This window comes from Callorhinus ursinus, unplaced genomic scaffold, assembly GCF_003265705.2.
Source record: "Callorhinus ursinus isolate GAN/ISIS: 27379988/994484 unplaced genomic scaffold, GSC_fseal_2.0 scaffold39, whole genome shotgun sequence".
NCBI classification, from domain to species: domain Eukaryota; kingdom Metazoa; phylum Chordata; class Mammalia; order Carnivora; family Otariidae; genus Callorhinus; species Callorhinus ursinus.
In genome coordinates, this window is record NW_027397101.1 from 1147441 (window position 1) to 1174870 (window position 27430).

Here is a 27430-nt window from a genome sequence, read left to right on the forward strand (position 1 = left end):
ACAAATGGATACTTACATGCCAATGTTAGAAGCATTATTCCCAACATCCATATGGTGGAAGTGTCCATCAACAGATGAATAAAATGTGGTCTCCCCATACAATGGAGTATTATTCGGCCATGATGAAATCAAGTACTGATACATGCTACAAGCTGGATAAACCTGGAACACATACTAAGTGAAAGAAGGCAGACACAAAAGCCCACATTTTATATAAACCCATTTAAATAAAATACCCAGAACAGACAAATCTGGGCAGAAAGCAGACTAGTGGTTGCCAGGGTTATGGGGGAAATGCTAAGTGACTGCTTAATGGCTACAGGGTTTCCTTTTGGGGTGATGAAGTTCTAGATGATTGTGACGGTTGCACAATACTGAATGTACTTAATACCAGAGAACTATACACTTTAAAACTGTAACATTTTATTACGTCTACATTACCACAATTTTTACAAAAAACAACAAAAAAAAAACAATCCACAGGCCCTCCCCACAAAGCAGAGCCTATCTCACTAACCTTATTACTATATGCTAGGACATCAGACTAGAAGAGAGACTCAGGCAAGTGTACACAGTTCCTTCCACAGTATTCTACAAGTAGGTAAGTTACTACTTCTTCCTGGGAAAAGAATAAACATTGGAGAAGAAAAATATGCTCCTCTAACATTTTTCCCCTCCTGAGATTGTAAGTGTATGGTAGATTAAGATAATTACAAATTATCTGACATTCTACCCATCAAGAAGTGGGGCCTATGACCCTTAAATCTGCCCAAGCTAAGAATGACCATTAAAATATGGGAGAAATGACACTGGACCAATTTGGGGCCCAGATGTTTAAAAAAATGACAGCTTTCATGTGTCATGTTCCATGATCTTGAAACCTACCCACCATGTTGTAAAGAAGCACAAACAGCCCTGTGGAAAGGCCCATGTTGCAGAGGAACTGAAACCCCAACCACACTCCCAGGTGCATGCAGCAATTCCAGAGCCATGTGAGTAAGTTCTCTCGGAAGTAAATACTCCAGACCCAGTAAAGTCCTCCAGCAGTATTCACCAAGCCCTGCCAATACTGCAGGATAGCTTGTTATGAAGCATCAGATAACACAGCACAGTGGAAATTCCCTTCCCTCTCTTGGAGCAGATAATGTGTCTAAACAGCTTACAAAAAAAAAAAAATCTAGCTTCAACACAAAGCAAGTATTTCAGCTCTGGTCTTTTGAGGAAAAACTATACTGGGAGCTCTAGTATGTGCCTAGCTGTTTTAAGCATAGAGTGGGGCAAGCACGACACACTGGTGCTGTGATCTGGGGCAGGTTACATTACAACAGGGGGTCTGAAATACAACAAATGTTAACATGTTCAAATTGGAATCATGGTCTGAGCCATGTGCTTCATCACTGTCCAGTTCTGAAAGAGACCTCAACCTCATTCTCCTCAAATCTCACCAAAGCAAGAATGGGGGGAGGGGGGTGCTTTTGCTCCATTTCTGAACGGTTGCCTATAAAAAATATTTCAGATGGGCTGGGAAGGTAATACTCCTCCTGCAGGCAAGGAAAGGCAGCTCTGAGGAAAATGGCTGGAGAGACCAAGAACCCTTTCCCTCACACTTCAGCCTGTGTAACAGAGGGGTATGTGCTTGTTTATTTAATTTATAAAATCTATTCCGGGGATCAAAAGCTAGTAACTCTTTTCTCTTTTTACTTTTTGGTAGAAAACAATTTCCCATATTCTCTTCCTAAATCAGCTCCCCCTTCCCCTGTGCACGTGCACACAATCACCCACATTAGAAGACAAATATGTTGTAGTACTTCCCATCTTAAAAAAATACAAAAGGTAAAACTTCCTCTACACCACCACTCCCATCTCCTTATTTAGCCCCCATTTCTCTGATTCTCTTTGCTTCAAAACTCTGTGTCTCCTGGTATCTACAGTCCGCTCTCACCAGAATTTTACCCTCATCACTCTATAAAACCTCTATCACAGTTATGTGACTCTCCAATCATATTCCCTATACCACTTTCTCCCTAGCTCACCTTGCTCAGTCACAGTGAACTTCCTGTGTTCTATAAGCACTCAGAGCACTCCCACTACTGAGCTTTTTCAATAGTTGTCTCTCTTCCTGGAAAGTTATTCACCCTCACAGATAATCTTCAAGTCTCTATTTAAATAATGTCCCCGTTTCAACGAGTACTTCTTGGACTAGCCTACATAAAATAAGAAACACCTTCTTCCTGAACTAGCCTCCTTACTCTGCTTAATTTTTCACCAAAGCCCTCTGTTACTACCTAACCAGGCTATGTGTCTGTTTTGTTTACTATTGTCTCCCTACATTCTACTATGTAAACCCCATATGGACATGTTTTATTTCCTGTTATACTTTGAACAACTAGAAAAGAACCCTATACTTAACAGATGTTCAATAAGTATTAACTTTCTGAGGCAACGGCTGCCTGTGGTCCATTAGAGGAACGATACAAAGAAATCAAGAATATTTAATGTTACTTAAAAAAATACCAAGAAAATTTCAGGGCAGGGAAAAAAAAAAAAAAAACCAAAACATTAAAACAAACAAACCCCAAACCCAGAGCTGTAAGGTGACTGAGAGGGACAGATGCAGCAGCTGACAGTAAAGGCTAAGGAGTTCAGAGCAAATTACACTGCTCAGCGAAGTTTAGGAAGACTTCAGAACTGAGCCCAGAAGGAATGGTCGGCCTTCTGTAAACCAAGGACGACAGATGAAATTACAGAGACAAGAGGACCATGTGCACTACCAGACAAGTGGAGGCTTGCTGAGGGCAATCTTCCCAAGGTGTGTTCATACAGCATTACCCTCAGTCTGGTGAAAAGGATGGTGGAACATGTTGGATGAGACACCTTTAACAGATTTCTTTAATGCAGGGCTTCTTGGTTAACATGTTTAATGTCAATCTCTAAGAGAGAAAGTAGAGTACGCAGTATTTCCCTGCCTTAACCACACAATCTTTTCTTGTTTTGCACAAGCACACAGACATGCAGCCAAGCTTAACTTCTATTACTAATGTTAGTGACATTTTTACCCACCTCATTTTGCTGTACTTTGCCTACTAAACTAACATAGTAATGTGTCCTCAAACGAAAGACTCCTTTCATTAAACCAAGTCTGCAACTCCAATTCTGAACATGCCCAGAGGCCAGCTGTCGTTTTTAATAAGATCGTGCTCAATATTCACTACACACTGTTTAGTTATCACAAATCTTCCACTTGGGAAATAAAATCCTGAAATGTTATTTTCACCACTCCATTCTTGATTCAATTTGTAATAAATAACCCAACATGAGGACAATTTAAGCCTATAATATTTTAAATGCCTTTTTAATGCCTTTGAGAATTTTAAGTATTTTGAACTCCTAAAAAGATATTTAGATCTAAGATAAACATACTAGAACCAAACAACAACAACAACAAAACAGTACCACTACAGAAGCTGGTAGGTACTCAAGAGACCACCCAATCTAGTGTGCTGAAAGAGGCCTCGGCAGCCTTGTTACAAGAAATCATGATGTCTTTACTCAAAGTCAAATAACAAGTTAGGTACCAAAAACAGCAAGCAGAGCTCAGGTCAGCTGACATGCCAGTTGGTTATCTTTTTAATACACGATAACAGTGAATACACAGATTTTGACTGGGGAAACTTAAAAACTGATAAAGAATGATCTGAATTGTGATAAAATCTGGGGTAAATCAACTCCAGTGGTCTTCAAAGGACATGATGAGAGAAAGTAAACTGAAAACATCCTTTTCTTTCTACAAAAGAGGCAAGACAAACCAAGTGTAAAAGCTAGAGATTTATTGTTATTTTGTGATTAATAAACTGTCAAATTGGTTATGACACTATCCCACACTGTATACCACCATTACCATTCGCCAGTACAAAAGTTTTTGAACCAGACTGAGGCATAAGGCAGAGAGAGCAAAGACACATGGATATCATCCTTAACAACCTCCTCTAGTCATGCCTCCACCTTGACCATCATTCATGTTTTCCTCCTGGGGAAAGTGTCAGAACAGTGCATGGGCTGGTGGGCAACCTGGCCTCTTGACCTTTTTTAATAGCAAGCAACTTACAGAAGTAATGGAATTCAACTTGTATTTCCCTTGATTTTATTGGTCTGAACTCATTATAGGTTACTTTAACATTTTAATTTCCTGTAACTGTACATGAGAGAATATAACGACCTAAGAGAATACTGAACCAGAGTCAGCCAAATATATTACTGACCCCAAAGTTATACTGACCCCAAAGTTATGTTTTAATTGGTCCTAAAGGAATGTACCATACCCCAACAGTTTGAGAGTTAGGCAAACAGAACTTCTTTGGGGAGGGAAGAAAAAGGCTGCAGAACAGCCAAATGTACTCAACATTGTTAAAACGGCTCTTTGTTTTTCACCCCTGAATGATACCTCTTTACTACACTATATGCACAGAAATCCTAACAGAATCTTGGTTGCCAGTATTATTTAGGCTGGCCCAATCCAGGAGAGATCCCCACCCCCCGCCCCCAGTTCCCCTTCTCTGAGGCTCTGAAAAGCACAATATTTAACTATTTAATAGAACTACCAAAACACTTCAGAAACAAGTGGCTCACAAATCATTTTAAATTCATGTATTGCCTGTGCATGAGAAAACTGATAAACCCAAAAGATAGTTCTATTTTTATATGGCAATTAAAAATAACTGAAACATCAAGACACTTTCAGTGAAAGCAACATTTCAATTACAAATTGTAATGCCTGTTGAACTACCTATGGGAGAAGCTGAAAAGTCCTAGGCAAATGCACTTTTGGGTTATACTACAGTGCTCCTTCAGTCTGCACAAAGATGAAGGTAAGTTACAGTCAATCTGTGAATGTTGAGACAATGTTACATTATGTTGTCTGTACAATTAAATGTCCTTAAGAGATAACCAGAATCAGTTTTCTACTATATTTTCAACAAACCTGACTAACCGGCACTTTTGCTGAGAGATGTTTATCAAAGATGCTGTAAGATTCTACACAATTAGGAAATACTCAGCTTTAAAATATTTCCTTATCTTCACTTTTTTGGTTACAGGTGCTTTGCTCAGATAATCTATTGCAGTTTTTTCTAGAAATGCAATCCCAACTGTGCATACTACATTGTATACGAATAAAGCAAAAACCGTCAGTAGTATAAATCTTACAGCATTTTGTTTGCAAAAATACATGCCAAAGTCACAATAAGCAGTACTGTACCACAAATTATAGAGCGCAAATGATTCGCTTCTTTTTAATGCTTTTATTCTACATAAATTACTACCATAGGCTAATGTTTAAAAAGCAAATAAATTGGACAGATGCAGGACAAAAATCTGTTCACCCAACTATAAAAGGTGATATTTTTTTAAAAATTACAATAAATGCAGAAGTGTTTGATGCATGCAGTAGCCTTAAATGAAAAAGCATTGATTCCCACTGTTAAAAAAAAAAACAACAACAAAAAAAAAAAAACACAGAGAAACCCACACATCTTACTGCACTCCACCTTAAAATGCATCATACTGGGTTTGTTTATAACAGCACAGAATTCCAAGAGTCAAAATGAAATAAAGCGGGTATTTTAAAGATTTAAGAGCCGTTATCAAAAATAAATTACATTTTTTCAAGATACAGAAATGCTGCTATGATGGCTGGGAGCCCAGTAACCTTTCAATAGCGGCATTGATATCACCTCCTGTTGCTATTAGCGCTTGCAAGTTTGCTTCACGGTTCAAAAATCCCATTGCACTGAGCTGTTCCAGTTGTTGCTGAAATCGGACTTCTGGATTCTGTAGCTGTTAAAGAAAGAAAAAAAAAACACTAACCAAAACTCTAAGGATAATCAGTCTGTGTCACACCTGGATAACCTCTAAAAAGTTTTAAATGCTCTTTTACAAATATGTGCTGGTCTACAAGCTATAAAAGCACTGGCCTCTCTTGAAACATAGTCAACATATTTGAAAGTCCATTAGCACTTAATTTTGTTTTTAAATAATCTAATTTATACTTAACCCTGTCAAACAACACAAAACTCTGCTTTAAAAAAAAAAATCGCGGGGCACCTGGGTGGCTCAGTCGTTAAGCGTCTGCCTTCGGCTCAGGTCATGATCCCAGGGTCCTGGGATCGAGCCCCGCATCGGCCTCCCCGCTCCACGGGAAGCCTGCTTCTCCCTCCCCCACTCCCCCTGCTTGTGTTCCCTCTCTCACTGTGTCTCTCTCTGTCAAATAAATAAAATCTTTAAAAAAAATAAAAAAAAATAAAAAAAAAATCGCTTTTGGGGTGATCCCTGGGTGGTTCAGTCAGTTAAGCGTCCGACTCTTGATTTCGGCTCAGGTCACAATCTCAGGGTCATGAGATCAAGCCCAGCGTTGCATCAGGGAGTCTGCTTGAAATTCTCTCTCCCCATCTACCTCTGCCCGCCGCCCCACTTGCACACGCACTCTCTCTCTCAAAAATAAATAAATAAAATCTTTGGAAAAAATCACGTAATAAGCCTCATCCGTTACATTAGATACATTAAGAAGCTGATGAAAATGCAGAACTTAAAAGTATATATGCAAATAGTTCAGAACTAACGATTTATTTTGTAGTTATTGACCAATTGGGTAAATATAAAAGCCAGTGTCCTCATGTACAAAATTCTAAAGTTCGAACGAGGCTTAGAATGTGCATTCAGGGGTGCCTGGCTGGCTCAGTTGGTTAAGCGACTGCCTTCGGCTCAGGTCATGATCCTGGAGTCCCAGGATTGAGTCCTGTATCAGGCTCCCTGCTGAGCAGGGAGTCTGCTTCTCCCTCTGACCTCCCCCTCTCATGCTCGCTCTCTCTCATAAATAAATCAATGTTAAAAAAAAAAAAAAAAAAAAAAGAATGTGCATTCAATTTCTGCACTGGCCAGTCAAGTCTTCAGGAGAGTTCCAGTTCCAGGCCCAGAGAATATACTCCTGACAATTCAGCTGCATCAAGTCTTTCTTCAGAAATGAAGTTAAGACAAAAATACATAAATGATCAATCAATCCTGCCCAATCTGATAAGGAGGTCTGTAGATTGCTCAACTTATGTAACAATTCTGTCCAATACCTAAAATCTTTTTTTCTTATTAATTCCATGACTATTATACTGATCCAGAAGCTATGTTAGTATTGGGACTACAAATACTTGTACAGGATAAAACCCTGCCCGTTTATTACATTTAATAAGGCTTAAAATCAGAAAGCATGCTCTATTTTTTGCCATGCAGAATTACAGGGGCAGATTCTTAGTAAAGCTAATAAATGTTTCCAGATGTAAGAACATTATTAGAAGTCCACATTTTTAAGCCATATTTGTGAGGTTTATATATGTAACACAAGTTACCACAGGAAGTATTAGTGGGCAGGGAGAGAGAGGATTTTTTCTTTAAGTCAAAATACAAGGACTAGATAGAACTGTAGTTATAGTTGTTCAGGAGGTATTTGGGATATTTAAGTTTCTATTCCTCCTTGACAAACTTTTATAAAATACAACATATTTCAAGTAATTTCCAAAGAGGGACTCTAAAAAACGCATTTTAAATGGCAACTTCCAAATAAGGCAAAGTTGTAGTATTTCTTCCCTACAACTGTTTCCTTCAGTGTCTAATAGTACACCAAAGTCAGTAATTTTTGTAATGCCTGTTTTATAAGATTGTGCTTTTCATTATACTCTAAACCCTGAAGGACTGCCTTCTTCTTTTCTTTCTTTTTTTGGTTGTTTGTGGAAATTTCTAAATTTCCAACAAGGAATACCAAATGTGAGCAGAAAAGAATCTTCACCTGAGGATTTACTCCAGCAAGAGCCTGCAGCATTTGTTGGATAAACTGCTGGTGTCCCGGTTCAGTGGTTCCTGTTGTGGGACTTGGGTTGTCACTAGGTGCAGAGTTAGAACCGTTGCCTCCTGAAGAGCCTCCAGTGCTTCCTAATGCCCCCAGGCCAGGAGTAAACCTAGGAAAGCATGAATTGGTAATAAACCTAAGCTACTGCAATAGGAGGCCAGACCAGGCCCCTGATGGTAAATCAGTTACAATTTAACACAGTGTTAGCAGTTATCTTCTTAAAATGAACATTTCTAATTTTGAAAACTCAGTCTTGAAAACAATCTCAACAAAAATAGGCAGAATGATATTTAAGAGAGAAGTAACCAATATGCACTTTCATAGTCATCCCCAAATAAGCCTACCCTGGGATGAGGCCGGGGGCTTCCGTTGCTAATGTCTGTAAACCCTGCTGAATCTGTAACAAGGCCTGCATTGCTCTAGGATTTGACATTGCCGATAATGTATCAGGATTCTGCATCTAAGGAAGAAAGAAAATAGGTGGTTAACAAGGGAATTAAAATCAGTGAAAGTAAAATTTAAATGTTTCTTTGCTATGTTTCTGGAGAAAATCTAAAACCTTACTCCCAGACACTGGTAATCCAGAATTTCTTTCCCCAGATAAACACAAGCACCTCCTCCTCAACAGCAAACCTAGTGTGCAAACCGTTAACTGACCTCCTCCCAAGTCCATCATGAAAGCCATTTTTCATAATGAAAGACAATCAAGAGCTACTGTGGAAGCCACAACTGTTCCCGTTCTCCAACAGAAGATAGAAGTGTTATTTCTAAGAGACAACTTCCAACTGCACAATTTATGTAACGTGGTCAACATATGGTAAAAGCCACATATTCCTCCCGACCGTTATCTGTTACTGATTAAACAATTTGACCAGTAAGATACACTCTAAAAGAGTAGTTCCAAATTTGAAGTTAATATGTGTCTCCTGAATTCAGCTTCACTACTTCCAAATATACAGCATCTGACTGACCAAAAAAGATAGGCTGACATTAACTTCATTACAAGAGGTCAAGGACAATACCTAACCTTGGATAATGGTTTACAAGCCCAAGAATCTTTTGTATAATATTTAAAAGCCCTAGAACTACCAGTTTCAAAACACCAAGACTGACTTCTCTTGTCTTTTTAAATAGTAAAATACCATTCCAATCTCAAGTTGTTTTTTTTTTTAATAATAAAACCTTTCTTGTAGGACAACACTGTCAATTTTAATCATGCTAATTCCGAGTCTGAGGAAATGAGATCTACCCCTCAAAAAAGAGACATTCCATTAATTTGTAGGAATTAAGACATTACAAAGAAACCAAACCTATAAAACACAACAGGGTAGCTCCTTCCTATTACTCGAGATTAGTTAAACCATAAAGCATAACATGACACAATGATGCACTTCAAAGTTAGTAAAGTGAAAGGAAATGGTTTATGGTATTAACGAAGCATTCAAAATCCTAAATCCTCAAAAGCAAAAACAAAATGGTCCTTTTCCTGAGAACTTATGTTTAAGAAATATAAGCAAAAGGTCAGCAGTGAAATGGGGCTCAGTTAAGATCAAGCTGAATTCTCTGCAAATTGACAGCATTATCAAACTAACTTCTATGGTTTGCTATCAGCCAGAGAAGAGCACGGAAAATGTTTATCATCAAACTTTTTCAAGCAAATCATTACCGAAGGTAGCTAGCATCTTTTCTTACTCACTTGTTGGAGGAAAGTTGGGAGCTGTTGTCTCATTTGTTCTTGAAGCTGAGGATTTCCAGCAAATAGGGGGTTATTCAGCATCATCTATGGGGCAAGTGTTCAAACAATTTTAACTGGAAATATCTGAAACAAGTAATGTACCTTGTTTAATAGTCTATCTTCCCCCAAGTGCCTAACCTGGCACTACAGGGAGGAAGGTAGAACATGAATAAAAAAGGAGAAGGGAAGATACTGTCCACAAGAAGGATCTCCAGAAAAAAAAAAAAAAAAAAAAAAAGAGGCATCTTCTCTCTCAATGAGAATGATGATTATGATAATGACATGCAATATCCTAAAAAGTAAAAACAATCATTTTCTTAGGATTTTCCTTGAGCAAAGATGAGTATTTGCTCTTGAAAAAAAAATGGGGGTAACTGGCATTCAGGGGGATACATTTGCTGCTACACTGACAGAATAAACATAAGCATCAATACATGAAACGATACATGGCTTGCTCAGACCCCTCAACACACAAGTGGCAAGCACAGAGAAAAATCCAGATCTGGAACCACTATATCTATCTACCTGCCTACTGCAAAACAGCTAGTATTAGGTCCAGAAAAATAACACTGCAGAACAGCAACCACCCTGCCAGAGAAATGGAGCTGCTTAGGTGAAAACGGCCCAGGACTAGCACCAACAGATCTCCGGGGCAAGTATTAAAATGTGTTAAGACCTGAAAGATGTAAATCCGTTTGAGAACACCAAGATTAGCCTCTGGATTTCACCTCACTACCACCAGAGATGAGGAAACTGGCATGCCTCCTAATGTTCACACAGGTGTTAAGAATTAAAGTCAGGGTCAATATTAACGTTAAAATCTGAAAATAAGATTACGATACACGATCAGCATAACCAGAAACTATTCTCATAGCTTTGAAAAGAGAGTTTTATCACTTTCCCCAGAAGGAGTGAAAAGTCAACTGATAATGATTTACTGATCACCTATTTACCCGTCCAAAGTCTGGAGGGTAAAGTGAAATGATCCTTGCCCTCAAGTAGTTAACCACATTTGAGAGCAATTAATTATATGTACACACTAGAAGTAGAGAGAATTCCACTTTCCCTTTGTCTATGGTTACAAAGTGGATTATTTAGTTAATTTCAACAAAATAACAGAAGTAGGAGGAAGTCAGTGTTTTATGGATATACAGTATTTGTTTCAAAGTGACCAATAAAATTCACAGTAAATAAAATACGAACTTGAGATAAACACGCTTCTTTATTGGCTCCAGTAAAATACTTTTTATTATGAACAGATTAATAAAGTTATCACATTTATCTTTCAGGACTCATGTCATTTGAGACAGCATGGCATCTTAAACTGATTCATTCTTTCTCAGAAAAGCATTATCTCGTTTAAGATATTTTTCCTAACTTACCTGACTATACAACAATACATTTTATATGTTAAGACCTTTTTGAATATCTAAAAATCAAAATCAGAATAGAGAAACTAAAAAACTTTAATTTTCTGATAACCAGAGTACACTGTAAACATTTCTAAACTGTCTACAACAAAAGACATCCATATCTAGCCCTCTTTGTTAACATTTTGCTTTAGAGTGAAAAAACAATGTATCAAAGTGCTCAAGTCACTTCACAATGTTGTTGTTCTAATTAAATGGCTGGGAATGTGCTTATTAAAGTCAAAATTTTTAAATGAGATGCACATTCAGTGCTAATTAATCAAATAGACATTTAAAAACATACAAATACCATCACAACATATTTTCCACATTTTAAACAAAAGTGCTATGATCACAATAAGTTGAGCATTTAATACTAATAACTCAGATAATTTTATATGACTAAAACAAGAGTATACAAAAATTCACCTAAAAACTTGTTTTGTTTCCAATTCCACAAATATCAAGAGGGCAGAAGTTATTGCTGAGGATTATAATGCAAAGATATACGCTATATACGTGAATCAATATGGTTCCAGACTTTAGAAAATAAAAACCATTTCGTTTGACACAATGAAGAAAGAAAAGTGATTAACTTTAAAAGCTTTTAGAATTTTGGAAATGAGAATACACTATAAAGGAAAATAGGAGTGCCTGGGTGGCTCAGTCATTAAGCGTCTGCCTTCATCCCCCTCCCCCATTAAGCAGGGGTCCTGGGATCAAGCCCGGCATCGGGCTCCCTGCTCGGTCAGGAGCCTGCTTCTCCCTCTCCCGCTCCCCCTGCTTGTGTTCCCCTCTCTGGCTGTCAATCTGTGTCAAATAAATAAATAAAATCTTTAAAAAATAATAATAAAAAATAAAGGAAAATATTTATAATCCCTAACACTTTATAGAAGCCATTTTTAATACCCAGCAAATATAAACTACAAATGATCAAGGTTATTTAATAGTCTCCAAGGTTTTTCAAGCCCAGTTGTTCTTAACCTAGGGGCACATCAGAATTGCCCAGGGAACTTCAGGGAGAGGGGAAATGTAATGTACTTACACAAAAATCTCTCAGGCTGGAGAGATTTTTTTTTTAACTTTGAAGTTCCCAAAGGGATCCTAAATGTTCAGCCCGGGTTGAGATCCACTAATTCCCTTAGTTATGGTCTCTTCAAATCAAGTTAGAAAATGAATAAATTAATAAAATACCATTATACTATCTTTGGGGGGATCTATAATGGAAAAAATGAGAATACTGTTCCCACAAATCTCCCTCTGCCTTTAATAAATGATTTCAGGCTATTTTAAACATGACTATTACTCAAAATCTATGTGACCTAATAAATACAAGTATTCCAAGAAATGTATTAACACTGCACTTAATCACTTTCAAGATTTACATTTCACTAAAGAATATATCTTCCAAATGGAGAGTAATCCAAAACTTTGTATTCATCTTCTAAATCAACATATGTAGACACAAAGTAAACCTACACTTCCTTCTAGCCAATAAATAGCAGAGGTGAAACTGTTTTAATTATATATGAAGAATTAGTTTACTGCAAAGAAATGTAATGTCCAAAATATTGGAGATGCAGTTTACCTAGTAGGTAACACAACACAACCCAAATGTGCCTAAATCACAATTATTTGATTAGGCTATTTCAATTCATACTGCACAGTCCTTTTTAATACAATTACAAACTCACCTGTGCAGCAAGGTCAGGGTTCTGACTTAGGGACTGCATCATGCTTCTCATGTAGGGGGCAGACAACATGTTTTGCATAAGTTGTGGGTTTTCAGTTATTTGTTGCAACAAGCTCTGCATTCCTGGTGTGTTGAACATACTAGCTGAAAGTTTGTTAAAAAAAAGACATTGTATCAAGAAAAAGACACATAAAAGTGAAAGCTTTAAAATACAATATATACCATGTGTAATTAGGAAATGCAGATGAGCATACATTTTATTAACCAACTGAACCAAGAAAGAATTTTAAAACTAAGATCTCCAAAACTACACACTCAACATATACCTGTAAAGGAGGGTTTATGATATTAAACATTCTGGTTACATTTATAGTAAAATCAAATCTCATGGAAAGGCTAGGTTCTAAAGTCAATTTAAGAAGCAAAAATTAGATATAGTCGAAATTACTACTGAAAATCCCATACAGAGAGTAAGCCAACATTTCCTCTAGGACTGCTTAATTAGAAGAATCACGTCCAGCATTTGATATGCTCATACTTAAAAGAAAGTAAGCCCTCTCATATCCAGGAAGCCACAGATACAGCCTCCATCCCATTTTAACTCAGTACTGACACTCATTCAGCAAAATAGCAGGCACATTTAACATTTCAGAGCACAGACTAAGAACAGTGACCAGAGCCGGATTACTTGGGTTCAAATCTAATCTAACTACGTAACCCTGGGCAAGTTATTTGGCTTCTTCATACTTCCAGTTTCCCCATCTGTCAAATGGAACAGAGTATCTACTGCACAGGGCAGGTTGTGACAATTAGTTAATGCACAAAAAGTGCTTGTTACTTATTTTTATTTTTTTTGCTAAGAGCTATAGCTAAATTTATGCAAATTCAACTTTCTTTAAAAGCTAATTTGCTCAACACATAACCAGATTTTCACTTGATGACTAGATATACTCAACCTCAAATATTCTCAAACTCATACGCAAACTTAACTCATCATTTTTTTCATTTCCCATCTGCTCTCATTCCATCCAGTGTAATCTAATCAGGCTTAAAACACTGACACTTCCCATTTATTTTTCTAGTTTATTTTAATTTTGTTGGGGGTTTTTTGGTAATCATTTTTTTTCCCTATTTTCTCAAGTTGTTTCAATTAGGTTATTTTCGACATCCTGGAGTCTAAGAATATTCTAACAAAAGTGTTGACAAACAGCCTGCAGAGCAAATATGGCCCATGACCTGTTTCTATACAACCCACAAACTGAAAATGGTTTTACATTTTCAAATGGCTAAAGAAACAAAAATATTTTGTGAAATGTGAAAACTATATGCAATTCAAACTTCAGTGTCCCTAAATAACATTTTTCTTGGAACACAGTCCTGCTAAGGCATTCACAGTCTATGGCTGCTTGTGTACAACCAAGACCAAGTAGTCTGACAGAGGCTTGTGAACGGCCCTCTCCTACTGCGGCTCAGTGCACCACACTATTGCTGTAGCATGTTGTTATTTTTTAACTACCAATACATACCAATCACATAAGAACAAGAAGAAAAAGAAAGTTGGACTACAAATATTGTGCTTTTAAGGCACAATGGAGCATGGATTATTTTATCAAATGAGATGGTAAAGCACTGTATTTTTATGCAATGATGCTGAAGGAATATGATATACTTCAACATTGCTAGACTACGCACTCATCACAGTACAGTATTCCCAACTCAGAGGTAAGCAACAGTCAGGAAAATACAAAATTTAAAATGTAGCCATCTCATCATAGATTTCTTTACAGAAATAAAAAATGAAAATAAGCCTATAACCAGTTAAGTTGGCAAGTGGCTTATTTGTTAGCCAAAAAGGAAAGCAGTAAGTATACTAGTAGTGATTAATTGGCATGCTTAATGAAATCTTGATTGCAGCAGCCAAATATAAATGTGTCCAGAGAAAATAAACTCATTTAAATCCATTAGTCTTCCAAGGAGAACAATTTCTCAAAAGTTAAGGACATTGGGCTCACAGCATCAATATTCAATTAAAAAACAATGCAAATTATTGAGTGGTATTCCTTTGTTTTTAATGAGTTGACAGATGTTACAGCTCAGTTGTTTGAGAAGTCAATGCCAAATTTAAAGTGACTGAAAAATTAGCTTTTATAAACAGTCTGCAAAGAACTACAAGCAAAAAACTACTTTCAAAGTCGAGAAAATATTAATTCAACGCAACCACTGAAATAGAATCAGCTAAGATGTGCATATCTGATGATGATGAAAACATATGTGGAGGACTAGAAGGATTAAATACAGAAAGCTTATTAAAAAAATAAGGTTTTTTTTAAATAACTATGGTTATTCATTGTCTTATTCATCAGCAGGTACTCCGGAAAATATTTTGAACTGTCACGTTAGTCAACCAGTAGGAGTATCAATGGTGAACACCATTTCACTCTTGTGAACTTCGTGATACTCAATTCCGTGAATTTTTGCCAGAAATATCCTGACTTGTCCAACCACACAGCAGCAGTTTGATGGCTTACCAGAGATAAAGTTTTTGTTTTGTAAGAGGTAAAGTTTTACTTCAAAATTTTTTTTAGCTAAAGGCTAAGACTGAAATTCTGAACCACTTAACCACCATTACCAAACACCAAATGACTCTGGAAATTATCTTTTGCTAGAGACTTGGTAATGTTTCCCAATGAATTCTACCCATAATTATAAGGCAAACGGCATGCACACATGTGAAACTCATACTGTGGTAAAGTGATTTTGACAACAGCAGAAATTGTTTAAACGACGTCAAGGTGCTTTATACATTCTCTTGCTGTCAAAAGTTAAAATGAGATCTCCATTCCCACAAATTTATAGTAGATAATTTTTTTAGATCATACTACTGTTCAGCAGCATTTTTTGGGCCTCAATACAAGTGCAAAGAAAATCTCCACATTTCAAAATTCATTTAACTGTGTAACTGAGGTCCTACCACCTAACCTTCAATTGGAAGTGATTAACCGGCAATGACACGTTAAAAGCAAAGAAGAATCTAACAGAATCCTATAAATGCTTCCAACTGACGACTATGCTATTAAAATCATATACTTTTGGAATAAGTACATATTTAAGTAAAATCTCATTACACATCACACTAACAGATGAACATGCAATTTGATTTTGACAACAGGAAACACTGTGAACATCAATTAGCAAATGTCATCCCTAAAACAGAATTCCATTCCTATCATTAGTAGGTACATATGAAAAAGTATTACACTCAGTTTTTACTTATCGTAATGTGTTTTCTCTCATAATATTCTCACTTTGCTCTTGATATGCAAGGCCTAAAGTATTACCTGGCCCCTTGCAGGAGAAATTTGCCGACTCCTGCTCTAAGATTTCCTCACCCTCTAGAGTAAGTGCTTACAGGGCAAAAGAAGAGTCAAGAGTTTTATCTTTACAGGTACGTGTGTATATATGTGTGTATGTAACTGCAAAGAGTTGAGTAAAAAATCACAATAATGTACACTATGCTAACAAATTGTTAGGCCAAAATAAAAAAAAAAAAAATCTTAAAAAAAACCCCCCAAATTGTTAGGCCAGCAGAATCCATTCCCTTTTGCTGTTTTTTGTTTTCCTTTGATGGAAACAATAACATGAAATCTTAAAGTATCAAGCCATTAAATAAAAAATCTGAATAAAAAGTCACAAAACTGATTTTTTGACAAAAGCTGTTACTGCAGATAACCATGCTATAGTTAAAAAAAGCAATTCATGGGTGCCTGGGTGGCTCAGTTGGTTACAGCTCAGGTCATGATCCTGGAATCCCGGGATCGAGTCCCGCTTTAGCTCCCTGCTCAGCGGGGAGTCTGCTTCTCCCTTGTCCCCCCACCATGCTCTCTTTCTCTCTCAAATAAAAATCTTAAAAAAAAAAAAAAAGCAATTCACCTATCAGTTAGGAAATCTGATTAAATCTTAGCTCTGTCTGCTCTAAGATCTTTGTAATGTGAATAAAGTATCTCTCTCAAAACACAGTTTAAGAATCAAAAAACACAGTTTAACATAGCTTAAGTAACAGAACGGGGTAATTTTTTTCCTGATTTAAAAATGGCATTACTTCAATGTGAACTAGACTTAGATCATTCCCAAATGATCACCACTTACTCCGGTGATCATGAATAACTAACACTATGTCAAATATAGTTCAGTTTTTAAAAATGGCCAATACTTCAGTTTTTAACAACTCTTTATTATACTCAAAAACTTCATGATACCCACTACGGTCTATAAAAAATATCTACTACACTGACCACCAATGACTCTCCATTATGACTTCTCTCAGTAATGACCTTTTGAAAAATTCCTCATCCAGCACCTCACCTTTCCACTCCCTCTGCCAAACACCAGCCATCTCTGAAAGCATATCCAGGTCCTCCTCACCTGAGGGAAGTGGCCCCATGCTTTCATTTCTTCTCATTTCCATGCCAAGCACTAGAACTAAAATCATCACTCTAGCTACAGATTTTAGACCTAATGCTTATCATCTGAATAGCTGACAAAAGGACTTCCATTTATTGAGTGTAGTCTATGGAGAAATGATCAAAAGTAAATTCCTAACCTGTTCACATATCAGAAATCTCCAGCAGCTTTATACACAGATCTTAAAGCCGCTGTAGATGATTCCAATCCATGAGGTCTGAGGTTAGGACCCGGGAATCGGACTTGTAACAAAGCAGGCAGGTGCTCTGATCCAGCCCATTTAGCCCTGGTTTTAGGACTGGAGTGTGAGAATCCACCAATCTACCATAGAAACTAGACTAAAGCCAAGAAAACACATGCTCCAGTAGGGAGTCCACAGGTAACTGTATTCTCTCTGCACTTGTTTTCCTACTGTTGAAACAAGACGACCACCCACTTCTCCCAAAACCATCCATAAGATAGTTTTGGGAGAAGTGGGTGGTCATCTCATCAGTAACCCTTTCCACTATAATGCACACAAGTGATTAATACTAATCACTACATATTTAAAAATTCCATTGAAAAACTTGCAACACGAAAAGACAATTCATAAAAGTTACTTCACACACACACACACACAAAGCACAAAGAATAACAGTATAAAAAATGTTTTCATTATTCCAATAAGTGAGGATAACAAAGAAAAACAGTGTGAGCTGTTATGAGCCTACCTCCTAATCCAGGCCCCAAATTTGGCGCAGATGAACTCTGCCCAGAAGTGCCACTGGCAGCACTACCAGCAGCGCCCCCCACAGCACTGGTGGTCCCACTGGAAGCCGATGAACTCTGGGAAGCCTGTGGAGCCCATGGATTGGGTAATGGATCTCTATTTTCTGTACGGGAAGGTTGACTACCTTCACCTGAGGATGTATTGCTCACTAGGGAAGCAAATGGATTACCACCAAACTGTAATAAAAGACACAAAAATCATAAAGAATAAGCTTTTGTTTTAAATTACAGATATGAAACTCTTTTTTGAATGAAAACTGTACTCCCCATATAAAGGTACCCTTCAATCACACACATATTTGTTAAAACAGGAGCTGCCCTTTGGCCTACGCCTTAGGGGCCTGCATTATCACCTGTTCTTGTGCAGCACTCAGCATTGGTTCCTGAATATCTGTGTACATGCGCCGTAAAGCATTGTATCCCCCTGGGATGCTTTCTAGGTTGCTCAAGGCTCGGTCCTGGTTTCTCATCATTTCCTGCATCATTGCCGGATTCCTGGCAAGTTCCAATGTCTACGAAAAAGATATCCATATAAAAAGGCACCGAAATACACATGAATTAATTTAGCTACTAACCAGCAGAGCTGATTTGTTTACAAGTTTTCTAACTATGAATTAGCAGTCTTCAAAAATTAAATCAGAAACTTATTTCCAGTAATTCCTGCTGGATGTCGTCACCTCAATCTAACATTCAAATAACACCAAGAAAGAAGCACTCTGTTGTGAATGAATGCCCATCTCCTGAATCGGATTCTTTTTGTTTCTTAAATCTGCAAAATAACTGTTTACAGTGATCTTTAAAATATAGCAGAAAATTCAAATTTCAAATAGTCCAAATTAGTGTGTTGTTGAATTTTCTTAAACGAATACCAAGATTTCTTTTTGTAGCTTAGCCATCTACAAAAGGCAAGCTCCTTAACCATAAAAAATTAAGAACTAAGTATATAATTCTTTAGCTAAGTGAGCTGAAAGAACTTTCCACATACTTGTCTCATAATATCTGGATTATTCAGCATATGACTAATTTCTGGATTTCTCTGAATCAACTGCTGCATTTGTGGATTGGCCATAATTAACTGCCTCATCAGGTCAGGATTTGAGAGCATGCTCTGGACAAAGGGATTCTCCATAATCTGGACCATCATTTCAGGATTGGACATAAGTTGCCGCTGCATCTGGCTTTGTAGTTCAGAGAAGTTAGTAGTATTCAAACCCAAGCTACTCAGACCTGCAAGCCCTCCAAGGCCACCTAAGATAAAGGGAAAAAGACACATAAATAAAAGTCAGAAATTTTATCATTAATATGACTGTGCTAAAATATGAAAATGCAAAAATACTGACTCAATAGTCCCATTATGGAAAACCACTTGTTTTTAAAGATTTTATTTGAGAGCGAGCAAGGGGGTGGGGGTGGGGGTGGGGGGGGTAGAGGGAGAGGGAGAAGCAGGCTTCCCACCGAACAGGGAGCCTGATGTGGGACTCGATCTTAGGACCCTGGGATCATGACCTGAGCCAAAAACAGATGCTTAACCGGCTGAGCCACCCAGGCGCCCTAGGAAACCATTTTAAAGCACACAGAATTCCTATTACTTTTAAAAATACATGTTTGATTTCTGTAATTAATACTAGCCAAAAATCCACTCACTTTGTTATTTAATTTTAAATAATAAAACAAACTAAAATATGTATTTGCTGTGTGGCTCAGTTGGTTAAATGTCTGCCTTTGGCTCAGGTCATGATCCCACGGTCCTGGAATCGAGTCCCACATGGGGCTCTTTGCTCAGCAGGGAGTCTGCTTCTCCCTCTCCCTCTGCCTGCCACTCCCCCTGCTTGTGCTGACAAATACATAAATAAAATCTTTAAAAATATATACTTTAAATATGTATTTCCTACGTGTGATATAATACATTTTTGGTCTCTGTCCCAGATTCTGGGCACAGAGCTCCTAAAAGCCTTAGAATTTCCCGAGTAAAGGGAGTGTCTTCTGTTCTACATTACAAGCCCCTTTAGATCACACTTCATTTATGCCAATTACTTACTTAGTGTGGGGCACCTAGATAGCCTCTGGATGGGTGATCACCAAAAAGACCAAGTGACAAGAGTTGGTACTTCTAGTCCCACCCACCAACCTCCAGGAAGGGAAGGGAAAAGAGCTAGATTAGAGATTGAGCTCTGTAAAAACTCTTGAGCAACGAGATTCAGAAAACTTTCCTGTTGGTGAACACTTCTAGGGCATGGGAACTCTGCACTCTCCTACACCCCCATTTCTTGCCCTATGCTTCTCTTCCATTTGTTTATTTCTAATAAACTGGTAAACATAAGTAGTGTTTTCCTGAATTTTGTGAGTTGTTCTAGCAAATTATCAAATGAGGAGGGGAACTGTGGGACCCCCCCCAATTTATAGCCTGCAGGTCAAAACACAGGCTCCAGTACCTAGACTGGTATCTGAAGGAGAGGCAGTCTTGGGGGACTGAATGACACACTTTTAAATCTATGGGATCGGACACTAACTCAAGGTAGGTACTGTCAGAACTGAACTAAAAGACACCCAGATGGTGTTGGAGGGTTGGTTGGTGTCAAAGAGATAACCTAGAACATGCCCTCTCAAAGAAAAGATGAAAAATATGAACTGGATTATACTTCTAAAATCTTTTTCCAGACGAGCTAGTAGAATTCACCTATGAACTCTAGTTAGAACAGAGCTGCTGCTCATCAAGGAGAGAAAAGGCCAGGACATACAATGGAAACAGATGTCTCTTTAGAGGAATTAAGTCATGGAAAAACCTAACAGATCCAAGATGACTGAGTGATTATCATAAAATGTTAACTGTCAAAATTACGTAACCAACCAAATGCATTCATTCAAGTAACAAGAGGGAATAACTGCATAGAGAAGAGGTATGGAAAGAGATTTAGCAGGGAAGAGGTTGTAGTTTAAGGGGCAAGAGAAGAGTTTTTGTATTTGTTTTATTTACTGAGCACTTTCTAATAGGCCAAGGACTATGCTACCCACATAGGGAATAACATGATAAGAAACAAGTACAACATACAGAACTCAATGTAGTGGGAAGGCAGACAAGGAAAACAAATACAGAGTAAGTACTTTAACAGAAATAGTCATATGATACTATGGTGATATAGTACCTAAGTGGGATGGCTACTTTCCTAAGATGACACTTAATGAATACAGGGAATGAATAGGATGGCAAGAAATGGGAAGGATTGGAAGAAAGATTTAATACTAAGCACAACAAACATTATATACAAAAAGCATAGAGATAAATATGACTACTGATGTGTTCCTGAACTCACAAAAAATTCAGTCTGACTAGAATGGCAGACAGCAGTGCTCACCAAACATTCCATGTGCAGCCTTTTATTTCTTTTGCAGTTGGACAGACCCATGTGACCAGTTACGACCAAAGGACTGCAAAAAATGCATCACTTCTGGCCAAAGTACAGAATGTCCAGCTTGAGACTCTTGGCTATCTCTTCTGCCATGTCCCAAGTGATGTAGCTACAAGATGGCAGGATTCCATTAGCCTGAGTCCCTGAGGACTGACCATGTAGATGGGGGCTTCACTGCAGAATGAAGGAAAGCTCTGGATCAAGAAATTAAGCTTTGTGGTAAGAAGCTACTGAGTTTGAGGTTAACTATTACCAAAAGATAAATAAACTAATAAAACTGCTGAGCTGTGTTAAGAAATGAGAATGGAGAGATAGGCAAAAGCTAAATCTTAAAGTCTTGATAGATTTTAAGCACAACAGTCACTTCAGATGTTCTTATTCTAGTAAGTGTAGAATGACTCAGAGTAAACATTACAGATTTTTTAAAAAGTCAAGGAACTGCATCAAGGAAGTAACAACAGGGAATATTTGCAAGGGATGGGATAGAGAAGAGGTATGGAGAGAATTAGTGGGGAAGAGGCAGTAGTTTGAGGGTCAAGGTAAGAGTTTCTGCATTTGTTTTCCTTTGCTTTCTGAGGAGACACACACAGGCTAAAGTACTAGAGAACATCAAGTAATATCAAAGAGGAGAGCTGAATAAAGACACAGAGTTCACAAGTGCTATGGGCTGAGGAACAGATTTGAGAATCACCAAGATACAGGAGGAAGATAATGTCATAACAAGAAGAAAGACAAGGCAGTACTCTGGGGAACAATACCAATCAAAAGAAAAGAAACCCATAAATGAGACAGAAAGAAAAAGCCAGAAAATTAACCAGGGAAAAACAGTAACAGGAGTTAAGAGGAAGAAAATTTCAAGGACAGACTGGTAAGCACTGAGAGAAACTGAATTAAAACAAAAACGTGGGCGCCTGGGTGGCTCAGTTGGTTGGGTGACTGCCTTCGGCTCAGGTCATGATCCTGGAGTCCCGGGATCGAGTCCCACATCGGGCTCCCTGCTCAGTGGGGAGCCTGCTTCTCCCTCTGACCCTCCCCCCTCTCACGTGCTCTCTCTCTCTCTCTCAAATAAATAAATAAAATCTTTAAAAAAAAACAAAAACAAAAACAAAAACGTGTCCACTAAATTTGGCAAGCCAAGAGGTCAATAGTGACCTTACCAAATGAATTTTCAATGAAGTGATGGGGGAAAACAACAGAGCACAGCAAACTTAGTGAAAGGGAAATACAGACAGAAAAAGGAAAATGCCTCTTCCAAAGACAGCTAAGAAGAGAAGCAAAGGAAAGGGTGATGGTGCGATTCTGTAGCTTTTATACATGGGCTGGGTCTTCATGAAAAGAGGCACCAAAAAAGAAAAGCTAACTATATAGGGTAAATGGAATAAATGATGAAGAAAAGCAACTGAGACAGGAGGGGATAGGAATGAGACTGGAAATGGAAGGAAATGGGGGAGATGTGTGGCCTCAGACAAATTAACTAAAAGCTTTTCTGGGCTTCAATTTCTTTGCCTATAAAATGAGAGAAGAGAATTGCCTATAAAATGAGGGAAGAGGGAAGAGATTTACTTCAACAATACCTTTCATGACTCTGAACATTAAATCATTTCATCCTAATCTCTCCAGACTGTTCATGTCAATAATTCTGCCATCTAAAATTTACCAAAAGAGATACATTTACCCTAAGATCATTCTAGAAAACAAGAGCAGCAAAAATGTAAAAACTAAAAAAAAAAAAAAATAAAAAAAAAAAGGAAATGTGAATCCCTGCTATACCCTAAAAGGTTTCCAACATAGCTGGCACAGTAGAACTAAATTACTAAAAAACTTTTTCTGGAAGAAAGGGAAGATATAAGATATGATCCTTGATGTGCAAACTATATATATTTTTTTAAAATGTCTTTTCAAGGTACTACTATACAACTTAAGAACTGAAAGAAGCACCAAACCATTTAGCTTTCTAATTGAAGTGTCTGTTAGTTTCAGAATACTCTTTTTCCTCAACAAAACCTTCCACAGAACCTCACTATAAAACTGATATAAGAAAAGTGGTTTGGGCTGATGCAGGAGCTCCTTAGCCAATGGACTTGCTCCTAGGCCCTAAAGTCCTTCGTTTTACAAATCAGAAAATTATATTCAGGAGGTTAGCTTAGCTTATGATCAACAATTAGCTAATCTTCCTCAGATTCAATGATGTGGTAAGTCAGATCAGGTACACATATGCTACATCTCTTTGATTATTTAAAAAAAAAAGTGCCGCTAATTTATCACTTATTAAATGTAAATGTAAGCTAACCAAGCACATCTGTATTCCCAAATACTTCCTTAACACCTACAATTGAAGAAGTAAGCTACAAACATAATAATTGTTATTGTTGTGGAAGTGACTTAATGTTTAATTCTATCATTTTATCCAAAACCACCCTGGGTGAAAAGGAGTTTTTTTCCTATCCCTGTAAAATAATTAAAGACACTTACCTAAACCAAAAGGGTTGCTAGTGGCAGAACCAGATGTGGAGTTAGTACTAGGAGCTGTGGATGTGGTAACGTTGCTCCCACTGGTATTTGTTTGCTGAGCTGAATGATCCTGAGGCCTAGGAAAAATAACCAAATCCTGGTATAAACAGTGGAGCTAATTATTTTTAAAAGAACCTCTGAAATTCCAGAATTCTCAGAAATAAAAGTGTAAGTTTTCAGACCAATTCAAATTGTCATAAGGTAAATACCCTGAGATAACTAAGCATTAAGAACATAAATATAAAGAAGCACAGCAAAACCCTATACAAGTTAAACTATACTTCAACTGCTCCCCACCTCCAGTATAGGTACATAAATATTTCACTACTTTCAAGCATAATGATAATGTAAGATATGGAGATGGGTCACCCCAGAGAAGAGAAATCAATGACTAGTCACACCCACAAAGCTTGACTATATAAGCAATTTTTTTATCTACTCCCTTCTAAGTTCTTGAGGATTGGGGGCAGTTCTACTCAGCCTCTTGAAATTGTTAAAAGTAAAATATAAAAAGACATCACCAAAAGCAAACTGAGAAATCAATACCAGTAATAACTTGTATTGTTTTAATTACTTAATATTATCTTTAGGTAAAAAAAATAGAGATACTTTATTGGAAACCCCTTCCATCTGATACCAGTTAAGAGCTCTGAATCTCACTGCTTCTTTCATTGATTCTAAGATGTACATTTTTTCATTATAACATTTCTGAAATCAAGATCTGTCTTTCAATTGCTGACAACCAGGCACCAATTGTCATGCCTATGCAGAGGTATTCTGTAGGACTTCAACTAAGTGATTATACCAGACATGCTGTGTTATTTAATAGCACATAAAATGTCTTCAGGAGGGGCACCTGGGTGACTCAGTCAGTTAAATATCTGTCTTCGGCTCAGGTCATGATCCTGGGGTCCTGGGATTGAGCCCCACATCAGGCTTTCTGCTCAGTGGAGAGTCTGCTTCTGCCTCTCCCTCCGCCCTTCCCCCTGCTTATGCTCGCTCTCTCTCAAATAAATAAATAAAATTTAAAAAAAAAGTCTTCAGGAAAATTTCACCATTAATTGGTACTAATAAAGTTACTATGTATACAGAAAAGCGTAAGAACAGAACAGAAGGAATGAATTTTTTGTCAGGGAAACAACTACTTGCTGTTGGGGGAAAACCAGCATAAAACTTTGCAGAATGGGTGTCAGTGGCTTGGAAGAAACTCCTGGAGAAAATATTGTAGCACTCTTTTATGAAATGCTGCACCACAAACTCTCAACAGTAGAGTTTCATCACATATGCAAAAACATGAATACTTATGATGAAGTCAAAACGTGATTCAAAAGAATCACTCAATATGAAGTAGTGTTAGGAAGACTTTAACCAATTTATTTCATGTATATTTTCTTTGTATGCATGCATAAGAGTTATATCCAAAAATGAGTCTAAAGGAGCTCTTTCACTAAATATAGAATAAAAATTTCAAGTGAAAAGAAAACATAACAGTTCGGCAGTATTTTTTATTAGTGATACACAATATGAAGGTGTCTCTTAAAAACTGATAATGAAGGGCACCTGAGTGGCTCAGCCGGTTAAGCATCTGCCTTCGGCTCAGGTCATGATCCCAGGGTTCTGGGATAGAGCCCTGCACCTGGCTCCCTGCTCAGCGGGGAGCCTGCTTCTCCCTCTACCTCTGCCCCACCCCACTTGTGCTCGCTCATGCTCTCTAATAAATAAAACCTTAAAAAAATTGATAATGAAAAATGGCTACTCATTTGTGGTTTGTCAAAGAGATGAGTCACCTTTGATCTTGTCCAAAAATCTCCCTAAAACAAAAAACATCGCTAAAAACATACTAATTTGCTTATTCTATAATGCAAATAATTTAGAATTGACTTAATTTAGAAATATGACTCAATACTGATGAATTCCCTAAAATATCAAATGTGTAAGCATCAGCATTACTGAATCATTCGTTTTTTTAACTTGTTATCAACAACAAATAAATGAATTTTAATCTATTTACATATTAATGGCAGAGAAAGCCATGTAAAGCCAAGACTGGTTATTTTTTGCTATTTTTTTTAAAGATTTTATTTATTTATTTGAGAGAGAGTGTGCGCACACATGTGAGCACAAGCAGGGGTAGGGGCAAAGGGAGAGGGAGAAGCAGACTCCCCACTAAGCAAGGAAGCCCAACGTGGGGCTCAATCCCACGACCCTGAGATCATGACCTGAGCAGAAGGCAGACACTTAACCAACTGAGCCACCCAGGCGCCCCAAGACTGTTTTTTTTTTTTTTTAAAGAAATACAGTTGACTCTAGAACAAAGTTTTGAACTACAGAGGTCCAATTATACTTGGGAGTTTTTTTTTTCAATAAAGATAGGACAGTACTATAAATGTATTTTCCTTATGATTTCTTTTTTTTTTTTTAAGATTTTATTTATTTGAGAGAGAGAGAGAGAGAGAAAGTATGAGAGGGGTGAGTGTCAGAGGGAGAAGCAGACTCCCCGCTGAGCCGGGAGCCCGATGCGCCACTCGATCCTGGAACTCCGGGATCATGACCTGAGCTGAAGGCAGTCGCTTAACCAACTGAGCCACCCAGGCACCCTCCTATGATTTTCTTAATAACATTTTTCTCTAGCTTATAGTATGAAAACAGTATATAATATGTATAACATACAAAATATGTGTTAATCAACTGTTTACATTACCAGCAAGGCTTCCACTCAACAGCAGGCTAGAGTAGTTCAGTTTTGGGGGAGTCAAAAGGTATACTCAGATTTTTGACTACATGGGGATTGGTGCCCCGAACACTTGCATTATTCAAGGGTTAACTGTATAAACATTTATTCACAGTTTAAAGTTCTAGGTCTTCTAAAAACATACCTGTTTTGTGTTTTGATGACAAGGTGAACAGTAAGTCCATCATGAATTCCATGCTGACTCAAAGTATCTTGATCTTTTAAAATTTTTCCAGCAAATATCAACACAAGTTGGTCAGTATGTGATTTGAAACGTTTAGAAATTTCTTCCTTGAACTAAATAACATAAAAATAAAATAATTATTACAGGTGTTTGCATAATACCATCTAGTCTAGTTTCTACTAGTACTTCAAAAAGGCCCCTACTACAGATATTACAATTCAAACAATATAAAGAAACATCTTTTCTGTGTCAGTATCTTAATCATAGTGTGAAATGAGTATTAACATTTCACTCATCTCCAACACTAAGGTTGTATTGTAAGTACACATGTGCTATATATTCAACTTTCTGCTAAGGCCTGACAACTCATTTCTTCCCAATATCCTTGTTCTTTTTGTATCAATGGTGCTAACAATAGTTCAAGCCATACACAGCTGCTACCATGTTTACAATAATCTATGCCTCAGCTTTCCATCTCCAGTCCTGCTCCGTTCTAGTTGAATACATATACAGCCAACCTCATATTCTTGGCCTATTATACTTACTTTCTTCCCCACGGTTTTCATTCAACATTCATTAACAAGAAGTACTATCTACACACACACACACACACACACACACACACACACACACACACACACAC

The 27430-nt window shown here is 37.5% G+C and overlaps 1 protein-coding gene across 2 annotated transcripts in view; it reads right to left on the reverse strand.

Annotated features, from left to right (window-relative positions):
- Positions 1-3812: 3812 nt before the first annotated feature.
- The window catches only part of UBQLN1 (ubiquilin 1), a 52851-nt gene continuing 29233 nt past the window's right edge, over positions 3813-27430 (reverse strand). Inside the window, exons 2-11 of one of the 2 annotated variants that reach the window (XM_025851630.2) lie at positions 26749-26900; positions 23834-23949; positions 18940-19202; positions 18308-18466; positions 17897-18131; positions 12727-12869; positions 9585-9668; positions 8233-8348; positions 7829-7997; positions 3813-5832 (exon numbers count right to left, since the gene is read on the reverse strand). In XM_025851630.2, coding sequence (XP_025707415.1) covers positions 5680-5832; positions 7829-7997; positions 8233-8348; positions 9585-9668; positions 12727-12869; positions 17897-18131; positions 18308-18466; positions 18940-19202; positions 23834-23949; positions 26749-26900 — 1590 coding nt within the window. In that variant the 3' untranslated portion in view covers positions 3813-5679. The remainder of the gene's footprint in view (positions 5833-7828; positions 7998-8232; positions 8349-9584; positions 9669-12726; positions 12870-17896; positions 18132-18307; positions 18467-18939; positions 19203-23833; positions 23950-26748; positions 26901-27430) is intronic. The other variant, XM_025851631.2, reaches the window with a different exon arrangement.